Genomic DNA, 24,859 nt, shown 5'->3' on the forward strand with positions numbered 1-24,859 from the left:
AGAGCTTTGCCTTCATTACTTGCACAATGCGTAAGCATAAAATGAAATCCTGGTGCCTCGGGTTAAGCCCCATACATAAATATGTACTTGGCTACATTTCACCACTGCACTGGACAATGGCTATTGCCATCTATTTATAACAAGTGGGTTCACATCAGAGCAACCTCCAACACTTTAATGGCATAGTAAATGATTCAGTTATCATTCATAAATATATTCAAATTAAGTGTATACGATAAGTTTATTAGTGTGCTAATGGCAATGTTGCATCGTTATTGTAAAGTGTAGAAATGTATTGCAGCACAATGTAACTCTTTATGCCAATACAAATATGACATACTACAGATACAGTACGCATGATAACAGTTTGACTTCAGTGACCTTCACTGAAATTCCAAAAGTTCAGGTAATTTTTTTTTTTAATTCACTCATTCAATTGAGCTCTTAAAAGAAATCACAGGAGATGTATGGTGCATTGATATACATACAGTATATACGTCTATACTATATTTAGCTGACACCTTTAGTTACTAGTTATTTTACAGGTAAGGATTTAACATGGGCTACTCGGTGGTGTAGCTAGGAAAACTGTGACCAATTTGCAATGATTAGGCATTCTTATAAATTAAATTAAACCAATAATAGTAATGCTCCAAAAATATATCAACATATATAACAATACATAATATATAACAATCCCAGTAGGGATATTCTGTTTAATGAGTACTTTTACTTTTTGGTGATATTTTTGCACCTAATATAAAAATGCAGGACTTTTACCTCTAGTGGAGTATTTTCACAGTGTGGTATTTACTTTAGAGCCCTTATGTTGAACTCAATTTACAGAAGTGTTTCACAATTCAGGATGGAATGAAATGATCAGGGAGATGATGGCTCAAATGTAAATAAAAAGTAATGAAATTCTTCACTCATAAATCTTTTCAACTTTTATTGATATATCATGTATATAATATCATATCACCATATAACAGAATTGTGTGTAGACAGCAAAAATTATGACACAATGAGTGAAATTTACCAACAACTTGAAAACAATATTACCAATCTCTCAACTAACAGGCAACTTAATTCATATATTACTTACATATATTCTGTCTCCTCTTATCACATAACAAACAGCTATTACAGATTAAACTCTGTGCTCTGGTCTAAAGTCTGCGTTAGGAGCGTACAAAGTTAGGTGTGGGAAAGGAATATATATGATGAGAGAAAAGGAGAGCTAGCCTTTGTTGTTGCAACTTAACATAAGCCAACTTTTTAATTTGGATTGTTTTATTATTTTATTTATTCAAGGAACAGCCTTTTTCAATTTCGTATAACGATTAGTTGATTTTAAAGGGTTATTGATTTCAAAAAGCACTAAAGCATACAAAATGTGACATGGTTTTCCTTGTTGTTGCCTCTTCTTGTTGGGAGGCTGTGTAAAAAGTTAATAAAAACAGAATAAGGAAATTCAGAATCCAGTGTACTGTAAATGTACAAAAACAAATGTTTATCAGTCTAACTTTTATGCCCTTTTTTTAAAATAGCCTGAGAATCTACCCCCCATAATGGCTGTTCCCATGACTGAGTTTCCTGGTGTCTCTCCTCCTGTTGCAAAGCAGGTAGATTATTTCTATGATGTTGAGGAGCACCGAAATACCTGAAACTACAAGCATGAAGATGACAAAAATAGTTTTCTCTGTGGGACGAGAAATGTAACACTGGGCACCAGAGAAACGGGCACAAGGTGGAGACATTTCACAGTGGAAGAAGGAGGGTATGAACATGGAGCCAAAGATATAGAACTGGCCCACAGTGAATCCCACCTCCAGGATGATCTTGAACACCAGCTGGGTCATGTAAGTGCAAAAGAGGACGCCTGTTATTTGCACCTTCCCTCTCTCATCTGTATACCTAGGCTTCTTATTACAGTCTTTCAACTTCTCCATCTTCCTCTTCTCTTTGTGGATAATGTGAACAGCATGGCCCAAGTAGACTAGAGTGGGTGTTGACACAAAAGTGATCTGCAGGACCCAGTAATGAACGTAGGATATTGGGAACATCCAGTTGTAACAGGCGTGTTCACATCCTGGTTCCTTAGAGTCACAGTTGAACTCGGACACTTCGTCTCCCCAGACCTTATCAGCAGCAGCACCGAGGACAAAGATCCTGAACAGGAAGAGGATGCTCATCCAGATCTTCCCAACCACAGTGGAGTGAGATTGGACCTTGTCGAGCAGCGAGGACATGTAAGACCAGTCCCCCATGGCTGGAAGCAAATGTCTGAAAGAGGAGGAACACACAGACATCATGGATTAATAAATGAAAGTATTCCACTCTATCATTTATCAAGGTGTCTGCAGAGTCCTTTGTAAATAAGAGCTAATTAAATCCAGAGATAATGAATCATGTCTGCATATAGAGAAAATTAATTAAGTGGCAATGAATTAGGCCCAAGTATTCAACTCAATGAGCACTTGAAAATATACCACATACATGAACTGCTCAGCAGTGGAAAGTTGGACAGACCCCTCCATGGAATTTAAACTCTGAAACTTTAAATTGCTCAGAAGACTTACTCACTGCCTCTGACACACTGGGACAGTGACATCACATGTGGGAAACTGGTGTATTTTTGTCTCTCCTTTCTTTCTCCTTTCTAATTCTTATTTATCTTAGCTAAAAGTATTTGTGCAGCAAATGTGTTGATCTTGACCCCAAGATCGTGCTATAAAAACAAAGTTTATGTTTTCACAATTATCTCAAATGGCTTGGCTCGAGTCAGAATTCTTGCACTGCATTTACATGTTTCAGTTGTTACACATCTTTGTTCGAAAGGTCTTCTGCTCTAGAAATATCTAATTTTGTTTTCAATGTTCGAAATCCTATTTTTGATTACTTGTCAGACCATTGGGCCAATTGTGCTGAAACTTTGTTAGGATCATCTGTGGACTTTTGCTGATATTAAGTTGTTAACGAATTGCTGATACATCAATCTGTTTTGATTATACAAGCCAATAAATTGTTATCAAAGTAGGTCATTTAAAAAAATCTGCAACATCTCATGTATGTGGTTTCTCACGAGTTGTTGAAAATTTGATAAAAATAAAAAAGCAACAACATAATCTTGATTGTTATAGCTTCACTTTGATGAGTGTCATTAATGTGCCTGAACAGCTGTTACAATTTGCAACCCACCTGCCAATTCTGTTCACCTTTGGTCTTGCACATTTAGTGGAGACAAATATAAAAACAACTAAAGTCTGTCAGAATCTAAATTAAGCATAGATTTTCAATTATGGATATGGAGTGCAGAAGTAAACAGAAGAAAGCTTTAAGAGCTGCTCACATTATCAATCACATATGATATAGTATATCAGACACAAGGCTCTACCTGAATATTTAGCCTCTTTTTATTAGCTCAGTGAGCTGTTATCTGTTACTAGTTCAATGAGTGTATGAGTGCAAGACTAATGTGTTTGATTCTTGCGTTTATGTGCTGCTTCAATCAGAAATATAAGCAGTATAGCAGTTTGATTAAGGCCTACAACTCTGAACACCACAGCGTTATTAATACAGACATAACACACACTCTTCATGGAGTTAATTGGGTAACTAAGAATTGCAAATCATTTGTCTTAAAGGAACAGCTGTTTCAGTTTTCATTCAACGTTGTAGAAACAAGAATGGTACTAACCTGTCAAGCTTTAGATGTTAGAAATCCTTTTCCATGAGTCCATCACAGAAGAGCCAGAGAGGAGCAGGAGAAGACGTGATCCCCTGACCAGATTGAGACTTAAATACTGCTGAGGTCTATGGGATTGGTCTGATTGACTCAGGCATGAACAGTTGCGTCCTACAACTTCTCCTTTTACTCTTTCAAACTCGTGATATTTTTGATGAGTCTGAAAAAGTTTCATCAGACTCAATGTCCGTAAAGGAAGTCTTCATGACCCTTAACTCGACATTTTTCTTTGATTAATTGACACTGTAAGTCATATTTTGTCTTTCCTCCCACTTGATTTGTCCAACACCCAGACTGCTTACGTGCATTCACTCCATACTCACACTGTTTAAGTGAAACGTTAATATGCAGAAATGTGTATAAGTCTGAAAGGTACACTTTGTGCTTGCCACGTTTAGACTACAGCCATGGTCAATATAACCTACTAGGGGCCCCGGAGCCAATATAACCTACTAGGGGCCCCGGAGCCAATATAACCTACTAGGGGCCCCGGAGCCAATATAATGTACTTATCCCCAACTGACCCCTGTTTGTACCAGTCTCTGTACAGTTTACAGTTTTTCTATGTGGCATTCTACCTGGCCCCTTGTTTGCTTGGTGGTAATTTAAACATAAATTTGGTCTTTTGTTGTATTTTCTGGACGTAAGAAACCAAATTGAAAAAAGGCGTCAAGATCAGGTAATAAAGCAGGAATGAAGCCTTAGGCCCACTCTAATGTCATTTGAAGTTGTGTTTTAATACATATGCCCAAACAAAAAATTCAAACGGGTTGATCATTTGACGGTCTGCTTTCAGCTTTCAGAGCTTTCAGGGCAGCTGTGGCTCCGTTGGTAGATCGGTCACCCACTGACCGGATGGTCGGTGGTTCGATCCCTGTCCATGGCAGCCTACATGTCGAAGTATCTTTGAGCAAGGTACTGAACCCCAAATGGCTCCCGATGCTGCGTTCATCAGTGTGCGAATGAAATCCCAATGGTGGCAGGTGGCACCGTTTAGGGTAGCCTCTGCCACCAGTATGAATGTGTGTGTGAACAGGTGAATGAGCGCAGTCTGTAGTGTAAAGTGCTTTGGATAAAAGCGCTATATAAGTGGGGTCCATTTACCTTTTCTGGCTGATAAATTCAGTCTTGGCTACAGTGATTTGGAGAATCTTAAACTTAAGCATCTCAGTCTAAAGTACGTGACATTTTAAGGAATGTGGGTTGTTCATGGAACACCTGCTTTGGGGCGAGTCCGTTTCAACACTTTATGGTGACATAGTCACCCGCTGTTGTTAGGGAGTGTGGAGGAGTTAGTAAACTTAAGCGGAATCTGCTGATTTTGCAATGTTAGCCAAAGTTATAAGAAGGAAGTGAAAGAATTGGAATCACACTACAGGGACTTGCTGAACGAGACAGTGGTCATTACTGAGGTAGGAACACATTTTACATTGTAAAGATGCAAATTCAGTAATTAATACGTTTAAAAGTGAAAACCATGATAATAGTACTACTGGTGATGATTTTTTGTTTTTTGTTGATATGGTAGCCTGGCTCCTCAGCAGGACAGTGTATTTCAGTGTATTGTCATGCCTCTTTTAGTCTCTTGTAACCTATGTAACAGATTTATATCTATCTATCTAGCAAGCTAGAATTTTATTGCCATCTTGAAAAGATCTGAAAAAACTTAATTCGGAAATAATGCTGCTTTGATCTGTAAATAATCTAGTGCATTTTATTAGCAATCAATATTACAACTTTCAAGCATATCACACACACACACACACACACACACACACACACACACACACACACACACATATATATATATATATATATATATATATAGTATATTCTGGTTAATATTTTTGATTCTGCATTCCTCTGAATTAAATCATCTTGTCCAAAAAATGTGCACATCTTCCTGTTGGAATAGAAATGTTGGTACGCTACAGCAATGATGGTCATTTCAAGCATTCCAAGCTTGTGTGTGTGTGTAAACATAAACATAATAACTATAGGTAGATTGCATTGCTGGGTTTTTGTCTTGTAACGTTGCTGTGTCTTATCTCAGTCCAACAGTATCAACGTGTGACTGGGCCCGCTGCTGTGTGTAAAGCATTTTACACAGGTATGGTTGGCTCACACTGACTTGACTGACATAAAATTTGCTATGTCATTGTCCAACTGTTGGTCATCATTGTTTTCTCTGCCTTCTCTGTCCTAGGCTGTCATCATGGGGGAATGGTCCTTCCTGTCTGATTTATTGGACAAGGTGCAGTCACACTCCACCGTAGTGGGGAAGGTCTGGATGAGTGTGCTTTTCCTCTTCAGGATCTTCATCCTAGCTGCTGGCATAGATAAAATATGGGGAGATGAACAAGGAAACATGAACTGTAACACACACAGCCCTGGCTGCAAGAACGCCTGCTATGATCGATCCTTCCCCATGTCTCACACACGCTTCTGGGTCCTCCAGATCCTCATTGTCTCCACTCCAACACTCATGTATCTGGGCCACGTCCTGCTGGTGATTCGCAGTGAAAACAAGCTGAGAAGAAGAAGAAGCCTGGAAGAGAAAGTTGGTAAATATGGGTTACTTAAAGCTCCAAAGTATTCAGATGAACATGGCAAAGTTCAGCTCAAAGGTATTCTGCTGTTCAGCTACATGATGCAGCTGCTGTTCAAGATCCTGCTTGAAACGGCTTTCATCGTAGGCCAGTACTTCCTCTATGGCTTCATACTTATGCCTAGTAAGATTTCATTCTCAGAGTACCCTTGTCCAGCACCAGTGGACTGCTTCATTAGTCGTCCAACAGAGAAAACCATCTTCATTATCTTTATGTTGGCGATGGCCATCTTGTCTGTCTTTCTCAACATCATGGAGATGTTCCACTTGATGATCTCAAAGATGAGGAAGATGAAGAAGAAAAGGAAGAGCGACAGCTCGGAGATGTACTGTATGGACAAACCAAACCAAAACTCAACTGAGATTGTTACAAATTGTTGAAAGACTGTAAACAGAGATGTTTAGCTATTGATCAATAATTAACTTGCGGTTAAATGGGCGATTTCAGCTATGGGTTTTTAGGGGCATGCTCCACCTCATAATAGGTTCAGAAGGGTCTTATCATCCTATTAAATGGGCTGCTAAATAAATGCTTTTTGTGAGGCGTTGACCTCAAGAGGCGTGGTAATTATTACAGGAGTAAAGGAAGACATGACAAGGAAATCAACGGTGCAAGGAGAAAGGTTGGGCTGGTTAAATACACAAGGCTACTAATAGGACTACTATTTCAATAACTAAAGGCATTGATTCTGAAGCAAGCCTGTTTTTTATTTTTTACTAAAACTAACCATGAAGTGCTTTTGCTTTAATCCAAATATATTGTTTCTTTTTCCCAAACCTAATCACATAGTTATAGTACCTTAACCTAATGAAACTGTGACAGGCCATTTAATAGTGTGCTCTTCTGCACATAATAGGTGGAGCAGGCACCTTCTAACGCATATGTATGAGGCTGATAAAGATTGATTAGGGCCATTTAATGGGCACATAAAAATTGAATGTAGTTTGTCTTTTTGAACAATGTGTACAGTGTTGTGAAAATGAATATACCTTGGGGCAATACAGTCTAAGTCTATTGTGGCTTTGCCTGGGCTATTTCAGGAAGCATAGTTAGCTGACAATTGAGAAGAGGCTCAACCTCATGTTCATGTCTTACATTAAAAAAAACTGTGTCAGCAACAACTTTTATAGTTATTGTTTCATTTTAGGAATTTCATGATTGATCGAATATTCCATTCTTCTGCTGTACAATGCATCGTGAAAATGAGTGTTAAAAAGTGGTTAATGTACTTTGGCTGATGAATCAAAGCACATTACACAAGTACATTATCCCACGCTTTAAAATGCTATTTATCACAGATGTGAATCACTGTTATGATGATGTAAAGTATGTTGAAACTTTTCATGCCAGCAGCCACATGGAGACAGTCCTAAGATGTTTTAGTTAAGAAATTATCTCAATGAGGGATTTTTATGACCATTGTGCCAAACACCTGAATCTGCAGTACAGTATGATGATGTTATCACTATTAAATTCCATTCACCGAAAGTCTTGTAGTGGACATTGGGAGTTCATTTGGGGAGGTGAGAAGGATCCTAACTGAGTGAGAGGATCAGGATTAAAAGAGCTGGTCAAATACTCTGAATACTCAGGAAAGTTTCTTTGATGCTTTCTTTCTTATCTCCTTTAACATAGGATACACTGCACCACTCTATTAAAGGAAAGGAGATCCTACCATATCTTAATAAATCGTCGCAACAACATTCAGCATCCCATTTCTTTCCCATTTCTTTAACTTTTGACTTGTGATATATACATATATATATATTCCTATATTTAACTATTGTATCTATTGTAACTATTCATATATATATATATATATATATATATATATATATATATATATATATATACATACAAGGCTTGCACAACATTTGACAACAACACAAAGTGCAATAACAAGAAGCAGAAGTAAAAAAAAAAAAAAAAAAGCAAGATGGATTTAAAAAAGTAAACTGCTAAATATAAGAGGACGACAGAGTGAATGGTGGAATATACACCATTGCTCACAGTACTGGCAACAGTGTTGATTGTAAAGTGTGGTAGCGGCTGCTTGTACCTGCGTTATTCTTCACACAGCGCAGTGAAGCAGCCTGGACCTGTGTTACTATTGCTCCCCCATGTAGGGTAATGCTATGTGATGGGAGACACACCCGACAACACAGAGACAAATAAAAAGATTCTGGAGCACATCTCCTTATTGCAACGACTTTCAAACCGCCTTTAGGCCGCTGTCAGACTTGCAGGTTCCACATGCACCGGGTTCAGCATTTTCTCTTGCAAATCAAGGGTTAATGTTACCATCTGAACACTGGCCTGAGACTAAATCCTAAAAGCTTGAAAGGCCTCCTGTGCCTTGCTGCAGTTGCTAATGTGGGATTGGACAATGGCTGTTCTTGGAGGGGCTTAGCAACGAGTCATTATGTAGCCAATTGCATGCACAGGTACATCTAAAAAAAAATTGAATATTGTGAAAAAGTTCAATATTTTTTGTCAGTCATTTCAGAAAGTGAAACTTGTATATTATATAGATTGATTATGCATAGAGTTAAATATTTCTTGTAATTTTGATGATTCTGGCTTACAGATACTGGAAACACAAAACTCAGTGTCTCAGAGAATTAGAATATTACATGAGATCAATTAAAAAAAGGATATTTTTAACACAAATGTCAGGCTTCTGAAAAGTATGTTCATTTCATTCAGTTCATGCATGAATTACTGCATTAATGCAGCGTGGTATGGAGGTGATCTCTAAGCCAGAATCATCAAAACTACAAGAAAAACAGGCTTGAAATATTTCACTCCATGTATAATGAATCTATATAATATACGAGTTTCACTTTCTGAAATAACCGACAAAAAATATTAAACTTTTTCTGACTGTTTGAGATTTACCTATACGTGCAGTCCGATTCTCTGCTCTCTTTTTCTTAAGTCCTTCTTCCTTGACCTCACAGTGTTTTCCATTGAGCCCAAGAAAAAGTGGTCAAGGAAAGTTATTGACTATTGGACTGCAGCCCTACATAAAGACTTCAGTTAATAAACACAATGACATGGCATGGATCCCTCCTCAGCTGCTCTCCTAAAGGCTTCTTTCATTTTTTTTCCATTAAAGGGTTTTTTGAGGGAGCTTTTCCGTGTCTGGACTGAGGTTCAAAGGCCAGGTGTTAAACACTTTACAGACTGTTAAGCCATGTGACGCATTTCAGTTGTGATTTCTGGTATTGGGCTATATCAATGACATCGAATTGAATAAAATAGGCCGAGAATTCAAGAAAAAATGAGAGAATTACATGTGTGGGTTTAGTTTCCATTACACTGTGGAAACTGCTGTGCAGACAACACATCCTATTTTTGTGGATAAAACATGCTGAACACCCTGTGAAACATACAGTACTTCCTTAACATCCAGTAATTATGTTGAAACCTTGTCTCCCAAAAAAGTGAACTTGCCAAAGAATGAGAATCTTAGTTAAGTCTTTTAGTTTAATGCCTGTTTTCTTTTCAGTTTCTTTCTATGGTAAACGCTGAATATCTTAAAGAAAACATACTTTTCATTTCTGTTCCTGTTTTCCTGTTATCATACAGACCCCATTGCGGGCATTTATTTTTTAGGCCTGGCTCAGCCTGACTTTGTTGGTTGCTATGGACCACTTGCATAATGTAGTGTGACGTATTTCCCTTTTATGAATGACTCTCAAAGCTCCTCATACTGATGAGGTTTATGAACTCATCCTGATTCCAAAGAATGAATGAATTCCATGATCTAGAAGACAATTAAAAAAAAAAAATTATATTTAAAGTATGAAAATGTTTTACTGTACATATTGTACATCTAAATAAAGGTCTTTATTACATATAAATGTGGTTCACTTAGCAATGGGGCTTAACAATTTGAATAATAAAGTGGTGGCGGAATTTATCAGGAGGAATTTCAAAACCTCGGAAAATAAAACTAAAAACTTTGCAATGACTAAAAACTAGTAAAAGTGCAAGGGCTAAACTATGGCAGTGTATAATAGTGAGGCCTATTAACACATACATTGTATTCTAAGTAAAAGCACGATGTACAAACTTCAGTAACGTAAAGTGTAAATGTTGTTAATACACTAATGAACGTATGGACACAGAAGGTTTCTCTTTATAAAAATACAGTTTGGGTCAAAATATAAAAAAGGCTTGTTACGTTTCCACAGCAGCTTATTAATCACACTTAGCTTTAGCTGCTGTACAAGACTTCCAGTCTTCTAGTCAGAAAAACACTTGACCTTCTTAAACAATATAACAGGTTTATTTTTGACTACAGGAAGTAACTGAATCATACATCAGGCAAACAGTTCAATACATGTGTCCCACAACAAAACAACATTGCATTATTGGTTGTTTTAATCCACATACACATTGTAATGGTAGCCTATGATTTCAAATTTTGGTTTTCTTTGAAATCTCTTGATCCCAGTCAGTGTCAAAAACATCATTACTTAACTCAACAGAGCAAAACAGAGAGGAGCTGGAGAACGGACCCCTGCTTCTTGGAGGGCCCAGCTCGAAGCACTTCCTCTTCTTAAGATTGGCGGTGCTTTGATAGTCAACAGGAGCATCAGGTACCAGTTTCATACTGTTACTATGGTTGGCAGCATGAGAAGGCTCTGTCTGCTTTGCTTTGCACTTGGACATTGTTTCATTTGGCGACTCCGTTCCTTGTTTATGCTCCTGTCCTGTTGCTGTGGGGGGGAGTGTATCCTTTACCATGCCCACAGGGACTGCACTTTTTATCTTCCTTTCTAAGGGACTGTGTTTGGTGGGATTTAGAGTGTTGTTGTCTTGAGGATTTGCTCTTGAGCATTCAGCATCACGTCTTTGAAGTGGACTTGTTTCCAGTCCAGGAGGAGGATTTGTTTCCAGGTTGGTTTGAGCTGGAGTCGTGGGTTCAGTTGTACAGGTGAATGAGAATCTTGAGAGTTTATTTAGGGTTGATAGGGCCACAGTGGACTTGATGGGTGCTGGATCTTTGATGTCAGTGTTTGGTTTTAAAGGTGGGGCGCAGGAAAAGAAAGCTTCTTCTGTCAGATCACCAGTGTTGAAGCGGTCACTTCGCTCTTGACACAGATTTTCTGTAGCATCACTTCCCTTAATTCTACCCACAGTTTTGCCATTAGCCCATTTGTTAGTCTTTTCCAGCTTTTTTGCTGTAAAGCAAATACTGGATTGAGAATTGATCTCTTCCATCTCACTTATGCAGCTAACATGATTTCTCTCGCTTATGCTTTCCGAAGGATTTTTGGGCTGGTTCTGTCTTTTCTTTGTGTCTGTGTGTGGGCTGTCTGAGTCATCATGACTAACTAGCTTCTGTGTATTTTCCCTGCTTTCTGTGTCATTTTGAGGATCTCTGCTGCCTGGGTTACCATAAGTTTGGAACTCTGCACTGACATCTGAGCTGGCATTAAGGTTTTGGTTGTGGACTAAAGGTCTCATCCGCTTTGGGTTGAATATGAAGCCTGACAACTTTGCATGCAATTCTTCACCTGCTTTAGCTTCAGCTGCCATCTTTTCCTTTAGCACAGTACTGATGTCCTTTGTCCTTGTCTGGTCCCTCTTGTCTTCCTTTTCAACTCTACTTTCTTGGACAGAGGACAGGTTATACTTACCTCGGTTATTTGAGGGGCGTTTTTTACCTGATGACAGTGTGCTGCTGGTGTGGGCATCTGAAGTCATATCTAAAATATTACTTACAGTATCTCCAGACACCTCCCTCTCTCTCTGTTCTCCTCCTCCCTCCTCGGCACACAGCCCCCGTTCCCGTCTTCTGTCTCTCACATTCTTAGAGACTTTCTGAACCACACACCCCAGTGACTCTGGGTGTGTTGTATCTTTCTGTCTCTCAGGTTGCTTAATCTCCTTTTGGTTTATAACGCATTTTTCTTTAATCTTTTCATTTTCCTCACCTATTTTGTTTTCTTCCTCTGCAGCAGAGGTTATCGATTCAAAAGGACTTGAAAGAACATGATGGTTTACGGATGATCCGGTGGTAGTTTGACAGTCTGGCTCTTTGGTTACTGTAGATATTTCTGACCAACTGGAGTTGGGTTTTCTATTCAGGTTTTCTTGAGTTGATGTAATTATGGATGAGGCCATAGCATCTGGTGACAGTGATGGAGTGATGGAGTGGAACCAGTCCAAGCTACTCTCCACCGTGCCATCAGCCTTACAGTGATGGTTGATGTCAGGGCCGTGGGTTCTGTTGATGGAGTTTGAGTCTCTGAGTTGATGCGAGTGGTTTTCAGTGGGCAGATCAAGCTGGGAAGCCTCTGAGGTGTTGCTCTTCAGCCTAGTGAACAAAGAAGCCCTGATCAGAGTCTCCACGGTCATCCAAAGACACACATTAACCATGACTATGCCAATGTATAGCACAAAGCCAGGTGTATCAAGAAAAATTGTATACCATTACAAAAAACAAGCATTAACCCTCTATGGTGCGCATTATGAGGCCAGTTAGGAAAAAAATGTTTGGAGTATTTATTTTGTCTTAAAATAGACTAAATAAACATAATCTGAAGAATTTTATAATTTATTTTTTACTGTGGAAGTTTTTGGGGTTTGTTGCCTGTTGCCATGTGTGGAAATTATAAGCAAATAAGACATGTAAAGTTCACTATAACAGTAAACTACGGCCTATAGAGTATAGTAATAGCATGAACTTTACTTTACTGCAACCAACATCAAATATATCTTTGATAATTGTAAAGATCAAAACAAAATGATGAATGGTATGCTTTTGAACATTATATAAATACTTAAACACACACTACCAACATCTCATGCTGCCATGCTGATTCCATAATAGTTCATTTTTCCCTCGAGGCAACAGCAATTTTCCATATTGGTACGTTGTTGCCTCAGGGCATCAGTTGCATTTTAACAAGTTTCCATTATTTAATTTGTAAATAAATTGCATTAAACTATCAAAAATGAAGGTTTAGTATCCTATTAGTAGGAATATATTTTTCCAGGTGGAAAAGGCTCATCATAATAATGCTGTTTATGTTGTTTTTTAATAGTTTGGTGGCATGGATCAGGCTCCATGGACATACAGCAGAATGCAGAAGTTGTCATATAGAAAGTTTATTAATGTCTGGGATTTCTTGACTATAATAAAAACAGGGTTCGTACACTTTAGCAGTGGTCAAATTCAAGCATTTTTCAACGACTTTCAAGGTCAATTTTCAAGCTTTTCCAGTATCTTACACCGGTTATAAATTGCATGTTTTAGATGAGTACTTACATACTAAAAGGGGGAGATTTCACTTAACCATACCAACAGCGATGGTATTACACTTTTTCAGATAGGCTAGTCATTATTTTTTTACATTGAACATGTGATTATCTATAGTCTATAGATGGATATAGTCAGATTGCAAGAGAAATACAGTAAGAATTTCAAGCATTTATAAGCACTTAATCCAAAATCTAAGCACTTTTCACACCTTGAAAATACAACATTTAAATTTAAGCATTTTCAAGGATTTCAAGCACCCATCAGAACCCTGCATATAGGAAGTTTATTAATGTCTGGGATTTCTTGACAATAATAAAAAGAAGACAGTGGGAGGTAACCGACATTAGCACTGTAACACTGTTCCTCACCTGGCCTGCCGGACCATCTCCTTCTGAAGGAGCAGTGGCAGATTCAGTCCTTCCAGCAGTATCTGACACTGAGTGGTGTACTCCTGATCAGGCTCAGCAGGGAATGAGGTGAGTAAGGCATTAACATTTCCCAGCAGAGCACCGCCCTGAAAGATGAGAGATCACAGGCTGCAGTGTCGTGGTGGAACACCCTGTTTTCTAAAAATTACAAACTTTTTTTTTTTTTTTTTAACAACAAAAAAGATTTTTAAATTACATTCTCATGCGTCAAAGTAGCAATCTAGATGAAATTTGGAGGGAGCCAGATGACAGTCACAGGTTTAAACAGTTTGGCTTGGTTTAACTACCAAAGCTAGTTTGTTACATTGAGTAAAATAAACGTAAATGACTGCAGTTTCCTTGGAAGGCAACATATCTTTGGAGGCGAGGCTGGGTGGAAAACAGGAACAGATAGGCAAATGATTAATCATAATTTCTTATGTATAGGGTCACCATAAGGACTAAAGTACACATTCATTTCCAAGGGTGTGGATGCAAAATGTTTAATGGGCTGCAAACTGAAATCTGTTAAATAAATATGAAAAAACAACAGTATTGTAGCCGGGGCCACAAATGACTGGACTGTAGAAATCCTGTTAATAATAGCTGCAGCCAACCAGCTGATTGTGGTAAACTCATCCACTTAAATCCCCAGTTTTCTTTTTGCAAAGTCTAACTATTTATTATTATTGTTGTTAATGTAATGCTGAGCACAGCAGATTGTAACATTATGAACTGTCTTACCGGGGGACAGTCTAATTGCTGGTATTGACACTGTAAGCCACTGCACTCTGCTTTATTCTAGTTTAACAGTAGGGTGATGCTTCATGTGTCTCCAGTCTTTGTTGGAATCCAGAATTCGGCAAACTTGTTCAGTATCCATCACCAATCTGTTTTTCACTGCAGTGATAGGTCTGGCTTTCAGAGATATCATATTTTTTTTCTATTTTCCAACTCCTTGACTTTGTCTGATGAAAGCTTACATCTTTTCTAAAACAAACCGTTCCAAATAATACAAAAGACAAGATCAAATTATATTTGTGATCATTATTTTGTTTTCTTCTTACCTGCATGGAGCACTCCATGACAGAAACAGCCATGACAGCGTCCTCTATGGTCACCGTCTCTCTGAACATGAGCCTGGCGTGTGCTGGAAGGTTCAAACAGGTCTGTCAGTGGTTTCAGATATTTATACACACTTCAGTTAATTAACACTGTTGAATACTTGACACTTTTTTATCAATATCTTTTCCCATATACTGCTTATTTTAATAATCAATTCTACTGACGAGCGTGGGGCAGCAGTTAAATGCCAGCTAAGTGAGAATGAATTATAATTACATAAATGCAGAGAGCAGCATCATTTGTCCAGATCTTATCAAAAAAGTGTGTTACTTCATGTGAAAAGCTGTGTATGGGAAGAGGGGGCAGGACTGTGATGTAAACTAGAAAATTTCTGTGACTCTCACCCATACATTAGATTACAATTTGAACTGTTTACGCCCAAACTATAACTCTGACAGCTTTAGCAGACGATTGTGAGCGAGAGGACACATTTTCCTTTGTTTCTATGTATAAATTATTCCTGTAGAGTGGTATCTGCGGCCTCGAGCGCAGGTTCCAAATGTGTTTTTTGACACATTTTTCTCTCCCTCTGCACTCTAGCGATGATGTCATCCACTCTAGCTTCTCTATAGGGTAAGCAGCTTGTTTGTCTGAGTCTGGTTGTGAAATCATAGCAGCATCATTCTGTGTCATACATTTGATGACGGTGTAAACATGCTCTGGTTCTGTGCGGTTCCAGAATACATGAATCAGCTTCAATGGCTGAGGTCAGCTCACAGTCAACTGAGTTGAAATCTTGAAGATTTGAATTTATTTCAAAAATGAAAATCATTGAGGATTATCAGTATGTCCTATATAGCAAAGAAATTCATTAATTTAATCATTTAATTTGTTTAAACAAATCCTAATTGAAACTTTATGACTGGAACAAGGCACATATGCCCTATAGAATAAGGGGGATGACTTCCGGAGGATATGGGGACCGCTTATGGACCTCTGACACTACCATACCATAACAGGGTTTGGCATGCTTACATAACATTCACAAAGGATGAACTGTGAACATGGACTGATTTGATTTAATTTGGTGTATTTTTTATTTTTGTTGTTTGTTTTGTACTGTTTTGTTTGTTTGTTTGTTTTTCCTATTCCCTTATTTCCTTGATTGTTACATTACTAAAATGTTACATAATAAAATAAATAAATAAAAGAGAATCATTGAAATTCCATCATCACCTTCAGCCAGTCGGCTGAGACTCTCCAGCATGCGGATGGTGGTGCGAGCCGCGTTGCGACCGTCACTCTGCCTCTGCAGCTGGTAGTAACGTGTCAAGATGCTGTTAGCCTCCTCAGACAGCTGCGGCTGCAGGCGCTTAATTATGCTGAAATAAGCCTTAATCTTCTCCATGGACCACAGACCTGCCGACTCAGCAGGCAGTCCTGAAAGCAGAACACAGTACTGACATTTCAATTCCACTTTCATCATGAAACCCTTCAGGGAAGAGGGGTGTATGTGGGGAAAATGAATACTGTGATCACAGCATATTATTATTGATGTTATAATATACTCAACTCAACTTTATTTGTTAAGCATTTTAAAACAACCACAGCCGCAACAAAGTGCTGTACATAAACAAACAGAACAAGAGACAATAAAATAAATAAAACCGGAATAAACACTAAAATAAATAGATTCATTGCTTTTTAAATAACAATTATAAAATCATACCTTAACAAAAAACACATTCATAGTTAATTATTATCCTACAGTTCTACCAAATTCTGCATTTTTCAGTAAATCTATATTCAATCTTTCTTTTTGTGTGTTTTTTCTTTAACTCGTCAGATTCCTTGTGTAATTTTGTTCAGTTTTGGGGTGATTAGTAAACTATATTTTCATTTTTTTAAATTAGTTGTTTTAACGTTTAGGCGTTTCTCATCTAATTTCCAAATTCAGAAGAAGGTCCTCTACCTCTGTCCTCCAGAATAAAAGAAGAGATGATGCGGTCCCACTCTGGATTTTTGGTGTCCAGGAGCACAAGAACCAGGTCAAAGCGGCTGAGCAGAGGGCTGGCCAGAGCCACGTTCACTGACAGAGGCTCGCTGGGGTCGTACTGGCCTTTAGGGTTGGTAGCTGCCAGGATGCTGGTCCGAGTGTTCAGCTTACACACCATACTGTAGAGAGGAGAGGATGGAGAAATAACTGAAATGTCTCTTCCCTCTTACAGCCAGACACACGGTCCAGGAATGTATCAATGAAAGACACAAATTATGATACTGGTTTCATGACGTGATTTTCTCAAGAACAAAATGAGATAAAAAATTATTAATTAATCTACAAAACATATTTTGGTTTTCTTTATCGAATTAAAGAATCCTTTTTATTTCTGTGGTAGGGGTATATTCTAAGCAAAAAAAAGGATATTGTCTTTTTAGTAAAAGTGAAACCATAATAATTAAAAATAACACCAAAAAAAAAAAAAAGAAATTGAATTTTAAAACATCAAATAGATACATGAATAATATAAAGAAGATAGAATGGACATGTTTATAAAGATCTTAATGCTCTTAGTCCAGCCTATTTATCTGATTTACTTTTATCCTAATATCTTCTGGGAGCGGCCTTTTAATAAAACCAAAAGTTAGAATGAAAACCCACGGTGAGGTGTCGTTTTCTCACTGTGGTCCACGTTTTGTGGAACAGCCTCCCTGAAGACCTGAGGCCATCAGAGACGCTTACTTGAACCATTTAAAAATATTTTTATGCTCATGCATCTTAATGTTACATCTTCTCTTTTATATATTTGCTATTATTTATTAGTCTATTTTTTTTTATCATGCTCTACTTTTTAATAATTTGTTTTCATATTTTTTAATCTAGCTTTTTTTTTTAACTTTTTATTGTAATTATTTACTTTTGTTTTGTCTTTTCTTTTATCTTACCTTACTTTGATTTTATTTATTTTATCTAATTAATTTCTAACCTGCCTCCAGTGTTTCGTCACTGCTCCACGTTGAGATGGCGCTTCCTCAGTTTGTGCTTTGTTTTTAATGGGATGGGTGGATGGAGGGTCATGAGTGGAGGGTTGGGGATGGGCGGAGGATGCTTGCTTGTTTCTATGTTTTATTATCATTATTGTATGAAAAGTGCTATACAAATAAAGTCTGATTGATTGATTGAATAGAATAGGAATGAAATACATTATCTACAGAGATAATGTGAAGTCAAACACATATGAAATAGTGCAGTCCAGCAAGACTGTGAGGTCCTTGCAACAATGCCGTTCACTCTTGTGAGCAAGACGGAAATACACTGTAAGAACTGTTAAGACCTTGTATACTTTATTACAGCTATAACCCATTAAACTCATTGCATGTTGTTGTTCAGTGCCTCCACCTGGTTCTATAAGCATGTGGACGTGTATGCAGGACTCTCCTACCCAGCTTTGGCCACACTGATAGACTGTTGTTCCATAGCCTCGTGGATGCTGATGCGGTCATGTTCCTTGATGCTGTTAAATTCATCAATGCAGCACAAACCGCCATCTGATAGGACCAGGGCTCCTGCCTCCAGATGCCAGTCACCTCCATCTTTCACAGCTGCTACGGTCAGTCCTTCAAAAATAACATTGTGTGTCTGGTGGTGTCCCAATCAATTTGAATTGACCCAAAATCCATTTACACCGATCATCAAAGATCATTATAAGTATCTGCTAATACCGAGTCTCCATCCAATATCTGACTTGTTAATACATCTACACAGTGGACACTTGTACTTAAAAGTTATTAAAATCAGTGCTATGCAGTAAATGCTCTCTATTGCAAACAAGTGCAGTTAATCCAGTCATGCATGAATTGGTTGGATATGCTTTTATGTAAGCATGTATAATTGTTTGTGAGAACATTAAACTCCTGATAAATGGCTAATATGTAGTGGGCAAAACAAACTCCTATCAGCTGAGAGCTGACAGTGAATAAGGCCTACCTGCACTTGTTGACCCAATTCCAGCCGTGAGTACAGAGCGAGGCATGATCTTAGCTGCATACTTCAGGAACTGAGACTTCCCTGTGCCAGGGTCACCGACCAGCAACAAATGACACTCGCCTGAGAAGACAAGTGGAACTCCTTATGAGCTAGCATTCCACAGAGAACCAGTTTTCTTCAATATACATTAAATATTAATTAGTTTCCATATTGTCACGGCCAAGACCGTCACTTTTTTAATTGGATGTCAATCTCACAAATCTGTGAGATACAAATGTGCCAGAGAGGCGAGCGTAGAGCAGGAGGAGAGTGGCATGCTGCATAAAGTGCAACTTTTTTGAAGACACTGAGATGGAAAATGAGCAATAAGACAAGTACTTTGGTAGGTTTCTGTCTGTATCTAATTGTAAACCTAAATGAACTGAAACGGACTCTGCGCTGAGTGCAAGATCATAAACACAAGAAATGGACAGGAACATGGCTGGTGCAGTCACTCAGTGGAGTAAAATGCAGTGCAGGGGCAGAGTGGAGTGATGCTCGCTGAGCTCCAGTAAGGCCTGTATCCTTCATCCGGCATTTCAGTTTGTCTTGGCCTGGTAAGAGTTGGTAAACAGCCATAGGGCTCAGTGGTAGTTAAATACCCTAGACCTTTATCAGTACTTCATGTCCCGTCACTATATACTGCATAATAAAAGATGTAAATTCTCTGGCCTGGAAGTTGGAGAAACTGAAATAATTGTTCTTTTCGGTTTCTAAACACATGAGAAACAAGAACGATACCTCTGATCTTGGTCCCAGAAGAATCTATTCTCTGCACCCCGCCAGCCAACACCATGGCCACCGCCAGTTTAATCACATACATGCCAAATACCTGTGGGCACAGGCTCGACAGGATCTGGTTCCTACCTACATTGAGAGGGGAGAGAGTCACATTTAATAGTAAATGAGTTAATAAAACCATAAAAAAAAACAATAAAACCAATAGAACCATGGAAGTTTTTTTGTGTTTTGAAGCAAAACCCTACATACCAGCTATGGGATCGTGTTTGTAGCTATTCCAGAAGTCTTCAAACTCTTTCTGAACATCCTTCATGAGAAGAGCAGTGGCAGCCTGCTGGTTGTTCACTTCTATGTTGTTCGCTTTGAGGACCAGCTCCACATCACAGCAGGTGCCATCAGAAAAAGGCTTCCAGCGCTGACACATCACCCCATAGACAGTCACATCGTCTCCTAGGAGCACCACATACAGTATATAAAGTAAATAAAATGCAATACTTTCCAAACCTTTGACTAATATTAAATGATAAACTGTAGAAAGATAAAATATTTAATGTTCAACTGAGAATGCTTGCATAATGACACAACCTTCAGTCTGCCCAGGTACTTCTGTGCATGGAGGTTCAGTCTGGTTTTAAACTGGACCTCACCTTCAGTTGCAGTGATATTATTGGCTGTTTGAGGAACTGTAGTATGTGTTAAGTATCTTATCAAATCCTGCTTATAGTTCTTACCAGATTTACAACTGTCAACAAGATCATCTTCCAGAACCACCACCATAGAACGGGGAATACTGCCCACAGACAGCCTCTGCACCTGTTAGAGACAAGATTTACACTGACCAAAAGTACGAGCCATATCTTTTAAACTCTGTAAATGTACTTTGTTAACCTGAAGAAAACAATGACACAAGCATAACTGTCCTACTTGCTCTTGTATTTTGATCTCCTGGAAGTCCCTGCAGGCAGCAGGCTCAGCTCCTCCAGACAACAAGCTGAATTTGAAAGAATTACAGCCATCAGGATTAGGACAGGCCCCCGGTGGGACGAAGGTATAGAACTGGTCAAAATCAGCCTGCACCGCGAAGACATGGCGACACTTTGCACACATGTAATCGCGCTCGTATTCCAGGACCTGTGAGAGGCGGAGAAGGATCCAAAATATAACTCCAAACAGAAAAAGATGGCGTGCAGGGATAGATTTGTGTTAATTTGATGCAATATTTACTCTACTACTGATCACAGTTTATTGATTTTATTTATATATTTTACTGATTAAAATGTGTAAAATGTTATTTCAGTGCAGTGCGTTGATTACTCAGCTCATCTTTGCCCTTTTCTCTTTCTCTCTCTGTTCCACATGCATTGACCAATAAACCTGTCTGTAAATAGCTAGGGATGCGTCGATCCGATATTCGTTATCGGTATTGGCCGGTATTGGCTAAAATCCCTGGATCGGATTCCGCAAGGATCCATAAGCCTAAACTATCACGTACATGCTTCATTGAACTGTGGGCGACCTGCTGTAGAGAGAGAGGTGAGCAGCATGTGTCACATCAACACTTAGTGTTATACTGAGGTTTTGTTGTATTTCCTCCTTTAAGGGAGAAGTTGCTTCACTGTTTGAGCAGGATGTTTTTAGATGGTCATGTTTAGCGAAGTGGATTCTGAAAAAAATGACTAAAAGCTTAGTTGTTTGTGGGTAGATATGTTAAGTATTGGCAGATACTTCAGGTTGTCGTATCGGTATCGGACCTGAAAAAGTGTTATCGTGCCATCCCTATAAATAGCCGGTCCTTTCTGTGAACACTCTGAATGGAAACATGATTAAACATGAAAAGATGGCTGGCTAAATTCCTAAACAGAGCAGGTCAATCCGGAGTTTACAAATGGTTAGTATCATGAACATCCTGCACAAATTCATCCAAAACGGATACACACAAGTTAACCCTGACAAGTGATTCCATCTATGTTCTTAACACAAGGCTGTACATGCATGCTGTTACCTTGGCAACACTGGTGCGTATGACAGTGCCAGTGACAGACAGAAAGTGTCCTACATCTCTGGACCTGGGAATGGTGTCTCTGGTCAACTCTGGACACACTGGAAGACCTAAAATACAATAATCAATCATTAACAATAGAATACGAAAATGTGTTCATTTATCAGGCAAATCAGCAGCAAACACTGAACTATGCATATTTCTACTGTCACCTTAGCCCAAAATGACTGAAGAAGAGAGGAGAAAGTTAATGTATGCTACAGTCTGAGACACCATAATTCCTGACAATGCAAACTCTGACAGCATCTTAAGTTATTCTGGGTGGATATCTAACCTGTGATGCGGGCATGAAGAGTTTGTCTCATTCTCTCTTTTGGTCCTCGTTGTTGACTTGGAGAGGTACTCTCTGATAATGCCAGCGCTGTTCTGAGTAACACTTTATCAAATATAGCCAAAACCTCATTGGGATAGGCGTTGAAATAGTCCCCAACCTGTGGCACAGTAGAGATCACATGTTATTCCTGCAGACATATTTTATTATTTTATTACATTTTTAATTTCATTGAGAAATACATTGTAAAAAAATCCTAATACAGCGTTACAACTGTTTTGGAGTTGAGCTCGTTTGTCATACTTGGTAGCAGAACCCCATTAACATCATACAGCTTTTAACCACATTGCCTAACTTGAGTTAAACAGAGATCCAAGTCTTAAGTGAACTGACTTGATGCGATTTATTGTGTTTTGAAGTGTGCTGACATTACCTCCATATTTGCTTCAAACAAGCTCATGGCATTAACCACAACAGGGTGATGGGTCTCCTCATTAGTATCTGCAATAAGAAGGAGAATGTCCTCATGATGATGCTCTGTCAGATAGGTCTCAAACACCTGGCCAATCCGGGCCTCCTGATCTGGGTTTATCAACATAGTGACGTGGTCTGAATCTGGAAGAATAGAAATGAACAAACTCATTTTAACAAAAAGTGGTATGGGAATGGAATCCTATTTGACCCATTAGACACACAAGTGACAGAGGTCAAAAACGATTCTAAAAACATGTCCAGTGTGTCGCTCAGGTGACCCAGGCCGCATGAGATGTTGCTAGGTTAAGACGGTCCTCACTCACATCTCAGGGGTCGCCTTTCTTCTATAAGTCTAGCAAGCTTTTTTTGGCCAGTCCGTGGCCTAGAGGTTAGGAATTGGGCTTGTAACCGGAGGATCGCCAGTTTGAATCCCAGGACTGACAGGTCAAGGACTGAACAGCTCCACCGGCATGCAGTAATGTGCTGCCCACTGCTCCTCAGCATGGTGTGTCAGAAGGATGGGTTAAATGCAGAGCCTGAATTTCCCCATTGTGGGACTAATAAGGGAATCTTAAATAGTATAATTATTTATTTCCTTGTGTTAGTGGCATTTCTATAAAGCCATTAACAACTGAAAACTATAGATAACAAGGTTAAAAACAACAACTATATATTTATTTTAGGACAGTTCGCTTTGGGGCATTTAAAATAGTTATTTTAGACAGTTCTGTAACAGTGGTGGAAAAAAAGTTACTGTCGAGCCCTGCCCCAGCCAATGACCTGTTCCCCAAAATCAAGTTTGAATGAGTACAAAGTAATTTGTTCACAAAAATTCAAACGTTTTAGACTATGGGGCACACTTATGCAAAAACATCATGATTGTTTATTGTATATAATATATGAGTTTCACTTTCTGAAATAAATGACAAAAAATATTGAACTTTTTTACAATATTCTAAAATATTCTAAAACTATTTTTTTATGTACCTGTTCTTCAGCACATTTAGGGTCAGAGAGCATCTGTTTAATATTCTGTCAACGACATGTGAGAACCTGGATCAAACCTAAACAGAAAGCTGCTCATCATCACCTGTGAGATGTTCTTCACAGCTGTGTTTATCAGAGATGTTACAGGTGCGAGCCCAGAGGACTGACCAGGTCATTACATTTTATACAGATTGTCTGACTTTTATTGCGATAAAAACAGCCTGAGAAACAAGGCTGGATTAACCATATGGGCAACTGGGCAATTGCCCACAGGCCCATGGCCTCTAAAGGGCCCAGGGCAGTGGCACCAAAATATCTGGTTATCTCTTGCTTATATGTTAAACTGTCCATTGGAGCCGTTGCTCAAAAATGAATTTTGAGGTGGCAGGGTGATTTCTGTTTAAAATGAGCTGAGGACCAAAATGCTACTTGATTCTAGATTCTTGATTTTTGTTTGTGTCTTGTCTTCCTCTGTGATGGCTCTATCAATTCAATACATTTTGCTGCTGGGAATAGGTGCTGTTAAATAAATACTGGATGCTTACTTATTTTGTGTGTGAAAATTGAGGACACTTTCTTTTTGTACGGTGTCCTTGAGTGCCAAGAAAGGCGCCTTCCAAATAAAATGTATTATTATTATTATTATTATTATGTAGTGGGTCAATTTTGCCAGATTATACTGAAGCTGATGTGTTTTGTTTTCATAACATCATATGTGAGTGAGTGGCCTTGTGGTGCATTTGCAGTTCTATGAGCGTTTGCACATCTGTAGAATCTGTACATGAAAATGCACTTGATGACAGTTAGTTATTGATGTATTGAGTATATTACTGTAATTTATTCTGTATTTTGCCAGATTATGGTGATTCTGGGGTCGTGATGATGGGGCCGTTGAATATCACTGAGAAATGGTAACTAAACTGTAAATAACCACAGCTGTGTCCAGTTGTAGAAAGGTGCAGTGCGCAGATTGTAATTAACGTTCAAACAGCCGGTGATGAAGGACGTCAGCAACGGAATGAATGGGTAACCGCTTTTAACATACACATCACTTTATATCAATTACAGCAATTTTGTTCTCAAACAAATATAAATCCACATACCGTATGTTACAGTGACAGAAACATGTTTTCGGAGGGCTAATGCTTTCCCTGGTGTTGACTAGTGACTTGTATTGCGCGGGGCTTCTTCTTCT

General features: G+C 38.6%; 3 protein-coding genes across 4 annotated transcripts; 1 reads left to right on the plus strand and 2 right to left on the minus strand.

Annotated features, from left to right (window-relative positions):
• Window positions 1-968: 968 nt before the first annotated feature.
• On the minus strand, window positions 969-3,794 carry LOC131991071 (gap junction Cx32.2 protein-like). The gene is made up of 2 exons (XM_059356368.1): window positions 3,701-3,794; window positions 969-2,286 (listed from the first exon to the last, which is right to left on the minus strand). The coding sequence occupies exon 2, from the start codon at window positions 2,268-2,270 to the stop codon at window positions 1,560-1,562; it is 711 nt and encodes a 236-aa protein (XP_059212351.1). The 5' UTR covers window positions 2,271-2,286; window positions 3,701-3,794; the 3' UTR covers window positions 969-1,559.
• A 2,002-nt stretch (window positions 3,795-5,796) lies between these two features.
• On the plus strand, window positions 5,797-8,045 carry LOC131991343 (gap junction Cx32.2 protein-like). Its single transcript, XM_059356729.1, has 2 exons — window positions 5,797-5,858; window positions 5,955-8,045. The coding sequence occupies exon 2, from the start codon at window positions 5,964-5,966 to the stop codon at window positions 6,735-6,737; it is 774 nt and encodes a 257-aa protein (XP_059212712.1). The 5' UTR covers window positions 5,797-5,858; window positions 5,955-5,963; the 3' UTR covers window positions 6,738-8,045.
• A 2,584-nt stretch (window positions 8,046-10,629) lies between these two features.
• mcm9 (minichromosome maintenance 9 homologous recombination repair factor) lies at window positions 10,630-24,859 on the minus strand. 2 transcript variants are annotated; one of them, XM_059356727.1, is made up of 15 exons: window positions 24,768-24,859; window positions 22,637-22,818; window positions 22,207-22,363; window positions 21,876-21,982; window positions 20,798-21,004; window positions 20,605-20,686; window positions 20,123-20,323; window positions 19,874-19,999; window positions 19,094-19,213; window positions 18,549-18,723; window positions 17,081-17,283; window positions 16,345-16,548; window positions 15,111-15,193; window positions 14,005-14,150; window positions 10,630-12,688 (listed from the first exon to the last, which is right to left on the minus strand). In XM_059356727.1, the coding sequence occupies exons 2-15, from the start codon at window positions 22,799-22,801 to the stop codon at window positions 10,783-10,785; spliced, it is 3,882 nt and encodes a 1,293-aa protein (XP_059212710.1). In that variant the 5' UTR covers window positions 22,802-22,818; window positions 24,768-24,859; the 3' UTR covers window positions 10,630-10,782. The 2 variants fall into 2 exon arrangements, with proteins under 2 accessions (XP_059212710.1, XP_059212711.1); XM_059356728.1 differs by having other exon boundaries at window positions 22,637-22,704; window positions 24,768-24,847.

Source organism: Centropristis striata, chromosome 18, assembly GCF_030273125.1.
Source record: "Centropristis striata isolate RG_2023a ecotype Rhode Island chromosome 18, C.striata_1.0, whole genome shotgun sequence".
NCBI lineage: Eukaryota > Metazoa > Chordata > Actinopteri > Perciformes > Serranidae > Centropristis > Centropristis striata.